The following is a 9,781-nucleotide window of genomic DNA, read 5'->3' as shown; positions in this document are numbered from 1 at the left end:
TGCAAGTCTAGCTCACGGACGCTCAGAGATCGCTCGAGTGATGCTCAGAGATCGCCAAATAGGTGTTGCATCGGCGATCTTCAGGCTATGCGTTGCATGCATTTGGAGCGCTGTTGTGTAACTGTGGCTTGCGGCGATGCCCGAGTGATGCGGCGATATGTTTGCGGTCGGAACTGCGATAGTGCTTCCGACGACCGTTGTTGAGCCGTGAGTAAGAACAATCAGAAAAAGTGGCGATCGACAATGTGACCCGTTCGCGGTCTCGACCCTGGAATATTCGTGGTTTCCGCACCGTCAAGCTGAAAATTACTGACAACCAGAGACACAATGCTTGGTAACGAGCCGGAAAATGCAACTTCAAACGACGGGCGTCCCAAAACCTCGTCGGACGATTCATTGACCCCATGCCCGAACCTGATCATCAAGGAGTACTGCCTCAAACATGCAGCTGTGTTCAGGGAACTCACAGATCTTCGACGCAGAGTAAGCCTCCTTTATAAACTCAAACTATCCAGTGCTGATTACACGAGCAGGGATGGGAGAATCCCCAAGGAGACGACCACTTTAGAGTACAGCGCTACCGAGCAGATAACGCGGATGAGTCCGGCAAACGCATATTCTACAAAATGATGTGCCAGATCGGTGACGAACTCGACGAGATGACTTCAGTTTTACCATCAACTTCATCACTTAGCAGAAACCCCGCCATTCTCGACTTCTGCATGGCACCTGTTGGCTTCACAGCCTCTATCCTAAAGAGAAACTGCGATGCTAGGGTATGTGGGATCAGTCTCCCTGTTTCTCAGGGCAGTCATAAGATGATACTTCCCAATTGGCGAGAAGACCCGAGAATACAAGTCCGCTTTCTTGATATCACAATGCTGGCGGCTGAAATGGACGTTACCGACATTCCAGTGGAGCACCCAGATGCTAAAAGCTTCGTGTTCGACCGACCCTTTTACGGCGAAGCCTTCGATTTGGTCTTCTGTGATGGCCAAGTCCTGCGGACGCATTCCAGAGCGGAATATCGCGAGAGACGTGAGGCATGGCGGCTAATGACGAGTCAACTTGTGTTCGCGCTTCAGCGTGTTAAAGAGAACGGCAAAATTGTGGTTCTACTGCACAAACTTGAGGCCTGGGATACGGTATACCTTCTGTACACTCTAAGAAAATTCTCGTCGCTCCAATTGTTCAAGCCGCGCAGGAAACATGCTATAAGGTCTTCGTTCTACGTTGTTGCTGAGCAGATCGAACCAGAGAGCCCATGGCTTCAAGCATCTGTGGCTGCTTGGAAGAAGGAGTGGTACATCGCAACGTTTAGAAGCGACACAGAGTACAGGAACAACCGGTCCAGGTTTCAAGCTACTGTAGATGATGTTTTGTCGGATTTTGGCACTGAGCTGCTAGAGCTGGGGCAGCCTATCTGGGAAGTACAGAGTGCTGCACTGCGCAGATCTTCGTTCATGACGTAAAAGCTCTACATTGAATGGACGCGCACAACAGTAGCAGCAGTGTATAGTGGTGTAGCTTTGGAGGAACCAGACTTTACTTGTACGCCTCGTCAAGATTACTGAACATGAGAGTGCTTGCCCAAGTCTCCTCCAACGTGATCGAGCGCGGCCACGGGGCACCAGTTCTTCGAAGAGGGTATCAAGGAGCAATGAAAGAGACTATCGGATAATGAGCAAGCACACTGTGGTACTGATGATGGCATGCCGGATGCTTGGGGTTTGATTCACATGAGAGGTGATATTGTTTAGCCTGGGTGCTCGTAGATGCGGGACTTTATGAATACTGCTGAGTGGCAATCTTCGGATGAGGGTTCAACCGACAACTGTGTTGGCGCTTATTCAGACTGTGACCGTTGTAAGGTGCGTCCCTAAGTGAGGAGACACACTATGTCGCGAGACAGGTTGGCAATTCGGAGCTTCTGCGCCTCCCATTTGCGTGCTTGTAAAGCTGCTATCAGTCTACTATAATTGTAAGGCTGTTGCTCTTCAAGCACATTAGCGTCCGATATAGTTTGCTGCTATGTTGGCTGTGATATCGATCGTTGGGTTGCCGTCGTCAATTAGCTCGATAGCGATACCCCCCTGTCTATCAGTGACCTTAGGGACCACTGAAGCGCTCGGTTGATTGTGCAGAGAGCGCGACGTAGGAAGATCGACTTCCCACGCTCGTGAGATCGCTCCGATGTGAGAGCGAGCATGCCGGCAGCCCCGTAGTGCGAAGCAGGAGATCTTGGGGAACGAGCCCGAGCTGGCGGGATACGCTAACATCGCTTAGCATGCATGAGCCTGCCTTAGCGTTTTCATCGCCTGCTGTAACTTATCGTAAAGAATACAGCGCTATGCCAGTCGCGTATGCCTCTGAGAATAGGCGTGGCGGATGTGCATGAGGGTGCCCTGGCCTCTGCTTTAGTTTGAGGTTGCGATCGGGTAAGCGAAGGCTGCGTGAACATGGCTTTTAGCATAATGCACATCTATAGTATTTCGTTGTCCGCATTAGAGTTGCTTGTTAGCGTTAGACAAATGCGTTGCTCAAGATGTTCTGGACTGTTGACGCTATCGTCGTTGCGCTGCGTTTTGAGCCCCAGGATGGTTGGCGGCACAGAGTCCCTGTGCCCAGTGTGTCCTTGCACGAACTAGCACGCGCTGCACAGGCATCATGAAATCCTCTTACAGGAAACGACAATCCATAAGTTATGCTTTCTACACTATCAGGTCGCATTCACAGGCAAGAACTGCTTCTCGGCTTGCAGCACGCTGGCTGTCGCGCGATCATGCGTTTTCAGCCGTGCCCAGCCAGCCTCACGTCACGGCGCGTGCGAGCTGCGCCTCCTGCCCTAGGTGTTTGAGATGCAGCGTGCCCCAACAACGAGGAGGGCAGTCGTGCTCACCCCTACCTTAGCAAACCGTCACTTAGCACTCGAAACAGCCCTGATAACTACGATCTCCACGCCCTGCGCGAGCCAGCCGCCGCGCGCCGTCGATTCCGTCAGCTTGCACCGAAGCTCTAAGACTTCCTTCCACCGCTCGCGCATACGGACAAACACACAGCACGATGCGACTGCTATACACTACAGGCGATGGGAGACTTGGGTGGACTGAGGACTTGATCGGAGACAAGATTCCCTCGTACGCGATCCTGTCGCACACTTGGGAGGGGCAGGAGGTGACATTTGCCGATCTGAAAGATCTAGACAATGCAGTAGACGTCGACATACAACGCAAGGAGGGATATCGGAAGATTCGCTTCTGCGCGCAACAGGCTGAGCGGGACGGTCTGGACTACTTCTGGGTCGACACCTGCTGCATCGACAAGACGAACAGCCAAGAGCTTCAAGAAGCGATCAACTCGATGTTCTGCTGGTATCAGAAAGCGGAGAAGTGTTATGTCTTGCTTTCGGACGTCGAGAACAACTCATTAGAAGGGAATGGCAGTTTGCGCAGAAGATGGAAGGCAGCGTTCAGGAAGAGCAGGTGGTTCAACCGAGGCTGGACGCTTCAGGAACTACTGGCTCCCCGCTCTGTCGAGTTCTTTTCGAAAGAGGGAGAGCTGCTAGGGGACAAGCAGTCCCTCAAAGACACTATCAGTGAGATTACAGGGATACCTAGCGAAGCTCTTTCAGGGAAGCAAGTGTCTGAGTTTAGCGTAGCTGAGCGGTTCTCTTGGGCAGAAGATCGCCAGACGACACGCGATGAAGATGGAGCATATTGTCTGTTCGGCATATTTGACATCCATCTACCGCTGATATATGGCGAAGGCAGAGAAAACGCACGCGATCGGCTCAGAAGTGCGGTTATGCTGAAGCACAAAGGCCGTAGTCACGACCAAGAAGAGAGGCTTGGCAAGATTTGCAGCTGGCTTTCGGCGCCTGATCCGTCCACCAACTACCACAAAGCGCACAAGCAGCGGCAGGCTAAGACAGGTCTCTGGCTGCTAGAAAGTGCAAAGTTCACAGACTGGAAGAAAAGAGCAGCGTCGCGGCTGTGGCTGTACGGGATCCCAGGATGTGGAAAGACCATCCTGAGCTCTACTGTTGTTGAGAATCTGCTGCAATACTGCCATGATGACACTAGCATGGTGACGGCGTACTTCTACTTCGACTTCAACGACACACAGAAACAGGATCCAGAGCTAATGCTACACTCGTTGCTCTGCCAGCTCGTACAGCGGTCGGTTGTGATACCAAAGGGCGTTGACGCGTTGTTCGCATCTTGCGAGAACGGGCAACGAAAGCCTTCACTGCATGCGCTTTTGGAAGTAACAAGAGAAGCGGCGCAAGAGTTCACGCACGTCTACGTTGTTCTCGATGCTCTAGATGAGTGTACACAGCGCTCGGAGCTGATGGACATGCTCGAAGCAGTGGCTGAGTGGCAGCTTGACAATCTGCATTTGCTCATGACTAGCCGGAAAGAGCGGGATATTGAGCGCTCCTTAGAGGAATACATCAGGGAGGAGGACGCTGTATGTCTTCAAAGGGACGTAGTGGACAAGGACATACAGCGATACATCCAACAAAGGCTGCGTGTCGACAAGGGCTTGGCGAAATGGAACAAGGACGCTTCTGTCAGGCAGGAGATTGAGGCCGCGCTAATGGGCGGAGCTCGCGGGATGTAAGGGTTTTGATTCAGTTCTGTTGAGCTAGAGCTGACGATAGCGTAGGTTCCGGTGGGCTGTATGCCAGCTAGACACACTAGGAAAGTGTTGCAATCGAGCGATGCTGCGCAAATCTCTTGCTAGTCTGCCGCGGACGCTAGACCAGACATACGACCGCATTCTTACCGCGATAGGCGAGGAATATTCTGAGTATGCCATGCGTATCCTGCAGTGGCTGACGTTCTCTGCGCGGCCGCTGTCCGTCGAAGAGGTCGCCGAAGTTGTCGCCATCGACGTGGCGCGCGACCCAGCGTTCGACCGTGACGAGGTGCTAGAAGACCCGCTAGAAGCGCTAAACATCTGCTCTAGTCTAGTCACTATCACAACGAACGAAGTGGACAGAAGATCAGGGTCTGCTCAACGGATCGTTGCTCTAGCACACTACTCAGTGCAGGAGTACCTTGTGTCAGACAGGATCAGGCAAGGGTTAGCAAAGCAGTACAGCATGCAAGAGGCCGAATGTCAGAGTGCAATAACGAGAGGTTCTTTGAAGTACCTGATGCAGCTCCAGCAACCGTTAAAAAGAGAGACTCTTCAGGTGTTTCTACTTGCAAGGTACTCGGCAGAGTTCTGGAGCAGTCATCTTCGAAAGACAGGAGACGAGATGGAGCAAATTAGTCAGTTCACTATGGGTTTATTGGCTAGGGAAGAGCCTGCATATCTCAACTGGCTCCGGTTGCATGATCCAGACCGTCCTTGGCAGGAGCCAAATCTGGAAAAAAGCGACGATAACATACCTATGCCACTTTACTACGCTGCGTTGTTAGGCTTTAGCACGGTTACAAGACTGCTGCTCGACGCGGGCGCCGATGTCAACGCGCAGGGTGGAGAGTACGGCAACGCACTGCAAGCAGCTTCAGAGAGAGGCTACGTGCAGGTGGCTAAGTTACTACTCGACGCGGGCGCAGACGTTAATGCGCAGGGTGGAGGGCACGGCAACGCACTGCAGGCAGCTTCACAAGAAGGCCACGAGCAGGTGGTCAAGATGCTGCTCGATGCGGGCGCTGAGGTCAACGCGCAGGGTAGATAATACGGCAAGGCGCGGGGTAAATACATCGGCAACGTGCTGGGTGAACACTACGGCAACGCACTGCAGGCAGCTTCAGAGAGAGGCAACGTGCAGGTGGTCAAGATGCTGCTCGATGCGGGCGCCGACGTCAGCGCGCAGGGTGGAGGGCACGGCAACGCACTGCAGGCAGCTTCAATTTGGGGCCACGAGCAGGTGGTCAAGATGCTGCTCGATGCGGGCACCGACATCAGCGTGCAGGGTAGATACTATGGCAACGCACTGCAGGCAGCTTCATATGGAGGCTACGAGCAGATAGTCAAGACGCTGCTCAACGCGGGCGCCGATGTCAACGCGCAGGGTGGACGCTACGGCAACGCACTGCAAGCAGCTTCAATTGAAGGCCACGAGCAGGTAGTCAAGACGCTGCTCAACGCAGGTGCGCATTAATATCGAAAGGATAACCTTGTTCATGTATCCTACTAATTGAGCTGAGACGACGGCGGCAGTCAGGGACAGTATGCAGTAAGCATGTTAACTCAGCTTAGGGAGAAATATGGTGCACAGGAGAACAGAACTATGTAAGTGTTTCTAGATGCTTCTACAAAGGTAGCAGCATGCGCCACATCTATTTTGAGATGCTACGGAGTGGGTATAGCGCTGTATTCTTTACCATAGGTTACAGCACGTAACAAGTACGTTAATGCAGGCTCATGCATGCCAAGTGACGTTAGCGTATCCCACCAGCTTGGGCTCGTTTTGAGAGATCTCCTGCTTCGCACAACGGGGCTCCCGGCATGCACACTCTGATGTTAAAAAGCTCTTAAACCCTGAAGGTGTTATCTTGCTCTATTACGCTCAATCCTTGAACCTCCGAATACTTGAGGAGCAGCCAACGTCACAAATGAGCAGGGGATAATTGCTCAAGAATTGACTAACGACGTTGACGAAATAGCTAATAGCTTAGCTGACACCACAGCGATCCGTCTCGGAGGGAAGTCGACCTAGAGAACAATGGCTAGAGAACTATCGTGTGTCAGCTATATCTTAGCAGGTTCGAAAAGACGCATCTCCGTGCGTCCGAACCGTGAACCTGTCTCGCGACACAGTGTGTCTCTTCACCCAGGGACGGACCTTACTCAGAGAGATGTCTATGTTCCATGGGTGCGGTTCGCATTGACGCTTGGCGGCTGCATTCATCCGTAGCTTTACTGCGTTAGTCTAGAACTGGCATGCTGCCATTTTGTGAATTTTCAGGACTACCAAGAAGAAAGGCAGCAATTTGATCTAGCATGTGCACGTGCCTGTAGGAGCGAACGCGCGAAATGCGCACAGGCCATAAGAAGATTCGGGTCTCTTGTAGCCCGTGCACAGGACACGCCTTTGTTGTACAACTCACGCCGTTACGCGCTGGGTAAGAAGCACTAAGCCGAGGATTCAATCAGATCATTGCGAGCGAAGCATTGGTCAGAGCGATACGGAGAACTTACTAGAAGCATGGATTTGGGTGCGTATCGCAACACGCAACAGTAAAAATTCGTCAATACCAGAGTTAAAAACACAACTTTCGATGGCAATGCTCGACATTTGTTTATTAGATGTAAGAGAAAGACGACGTCGCTGGGGGCAGAAAACGAAAACGGGAGGAGCCTTGGAATGTCTGATTCGGTCTCAAAGACAGTAGATGACGCCAGACGTCAGTCGGCGTGGGAAATGTATGCCCTATCGCATTCGCTGCAGGATTGCTCTTTTCCATGTTGGCGTCTCGGTCACGGCTTCCAGGTTTGTTGTCATATTGTTCCAGCACTTCTTCGCTATGTCTGGGTTATACTCTCGTTCAACCTTCACGATAGAATGCGAGGACCGCCTCCTTCTCGTCGTGCGTGCGCTAAGATACCTCCATGGTGAACTTGCGGTGTCTTCGCTACACTTCTACCATCTGTATTCGCCGGAGTCTCCAACCTGGATTGAATGTCCAACTTACAGAACTCTTTTTTTAGCATGCGTGTTCTGATTTGGGGCTGTTTCTTGTAGCAGTTACCTTCAGTAAGGGATTGATCGTTATACTGATCGAAAGTGTGCACTAACTGGTGTCCTTTAATTCCTGGTCGTCACGGCAACCATGTAACGCGCGAGTTCCTAAAGTTTCGTGATGTCAGTCACCTCCTTCCATCTATCTTTCCTCGTCACTCAACTCACAAATCGTAATCGCCAGATACAGATCATCATACCGCCGTCTAGGATACACCGCCATATTCAGCACAGTATCCCAAGCTGATCATCGTAGCGTAGCCACTATAAGTCTCAGAGACTCCGCGCGAGCAGCTTCTTGGGCGATAATGCAGCCTCATTTTTGTGCCAGTTTCTCGTTGTTGGGATAGCTATAAACTCCGCGCAACTCAAGACGGCCACGGACATGGTCTTTGAGGTCTCAATCAGTTGGTGCTGTGTATGGTGGTGGATGAACATGCCGACACAAACTCACATCGTGTCTGCGTTTCTTTACGATCTTGCAGTTTAAAGCCGTTGCACTTAATTGCCTGTATTTCCTATCGTCTCCCACAGTTCTAACTGCTGGTTCCAGCTTCACATACATGCTCTTCGGTATCTGCCTCCAAAGCCGGCTCGTGTTCCATCGCGACTCTGCTGTAACGTGAGCCACAAGCGAGCTGATCACACAAGCGAGCTGATCACTTTGCCAAGACAACACCACCTCCTGCTATCTATCACAATGCCACAACTACCTGATCTTGAATCACTTTCCCGCACAGATAGGCTAATTCTTGCCATCCAAGCTATGAAATCTGATACATCACTAAGCCAGCGACGTGCTGCTGCTATCTACAACGTTCCTCAAAGCACGCTCAGTACCCGACGCGCCAAAACACCTGCCCGACGCGATATCCATCCCAATTCATCAAAGCTAGTAAAGCACGAGGAAGAGACGATAGTCCAGTATATAAGGAAGCTTGACGCACGAGGTTTTGCACCCACGCTTAGCTACGTACGAGAAATGGCTGATCAGCTACTTGCTGCACGTGGTGGTACCCAGGTTGGCCAGAACTGGGCTACCAACTTCATACGCCGCAAGCCTGGTATCAAATCTCAAGTAACTAGGCAGCGTGATCTCCAGAGAGTTCTATGCAGCGATCCAGCTATTATCAGCCCCTGGTTTGATTTTGTACGTAGCGTCAAAGCTACGTACGGTATCTTGGACGAAGATACCTATAACTTTGACGAGACTGGCTTCCAGATGGGTGTTGGAGGGTCAGTAAAAGTGGTCACAGCGTCTGAAAGGCGCCTCAAGCCGTTGGGAGTTCAGCCTGGCGATCGTGAGTGGGTAACGTTGATTGCTGCGATCAGCGCTGGAGGCTGGGTAGCTGACCTTGAGGCAGCAAATAGAGCTGCTTCTGAGCGCAGGAAGCGTAAAAAGAAGCGAATTCAGGAAGGAGGGACCCTATCGCAGGTAGAGGCTGAGGCAATAGTTGAGCAAAGGGACGTTGATGGTCAATTCGAGAGGGAGGCGCGTGATGGGAGGCTGCGCGCAGGTGGTAGTAGAGGTGGTATCCGACGCTGTAAGACATGCGGTGAAACTGGGCACAACAAGCGCACGTGCCAAAAAGATACAATAGAAGTAGACGATTAATTTAAGCTACTGTACGTTGTGATAGCCTATCGTGGTGTTAAGTTGTTCGCGTGTGAACGTAGGGTGCCGCATTTAGTGATCAGCTCGCTTGTGTGATCAGCTCGCTTGTGGTTCACGTTAATTTAGAACACTAAAACACTAAAATCAACGCGCTCACAACCTAACAAACTGCAAAAACTTAGCCTAACAAAACACTAAATACTTGCAAATATTTGCAAATGTTACAATCTTTATGCTTGTTTGTTTGGTAAAAAAAGCTACCTATGTTTAATTTGTTTGTTTGGTAGTTATCAAACAAACAAATTAAATATTTGATTCATGTTTGTTTGTTGCGGAGTCTGGGGTCCAGCTCCGAAGCCAGCATCGCAAAACACACGGAGTCCGCTTGAGCGTCACTTCACATCGCTGAAACACGTTCTTGCTGACCTCTGGTATCTCCCAAATGGCCCTCTATGTGTGTGCTGGGC

General features: G+C 51.3%; 2 protein-coding genes across 2 annotated transcripts; both read left to right on the top strand.

The window, feature by feature from the left end:
- Positions 1-327: 327 nt before the first annotated feature.
- J4E82_011586 (uncharacterized protein) lies at positions 328-1,472 on the top strand (the record flags this gene model as incomplete). The annotated part of the gene is made up of 2 exons (XM_051737786.1): positions 328-483; positions 534-1,472. 2 exons carry the CDS (start codon positions 328-330, stop codon positions 1,470-1,472), a joined length of 1,095 nt encoding a protein of 364 aa, XP_051582456.1.
- A 1,591-nt stretch (positions 1,473-3,063) lies between these two features.
- On the top strand, positions 3,064-6,118 carry J4E82_011585 (uncharacterized protein; the record flags this gene model as incomplete). The annotated part of the gene is made up of 3 exons (XM_051737785.1): positions 3,064-4,619; positions 4,669-5,684; positions 5,763-6,118. The coding sequence occupies 3 exons, from the start codon at positions 3,064-3,066 to the stop codon at positions 6,116-6,118; spliced, it is 2,928 nt and encodes a 975-aa protein (XP_051582455.1).
- Positions 6,119-9,781: the final 3,663 nt, after the last annotated feature.

Source organism: Alternaria postmessia, assembly GCF_024291825.1.
Source record: "Alternaria postmessia strain BMP 2775 chromosome Unknown scaffold_240, whole genome shotgun sequence".
NCBI lineage: Eukaryota > Fungi > Ascomycota > Dothideomycetes > Pleosporales > Pleosporaceae > Alternaria > Alternaria postmessia.
Note: the sequence above shows the minus strand (reverse complement) of the source record. Positions and strands in the feature narration are given on the sequence as shown.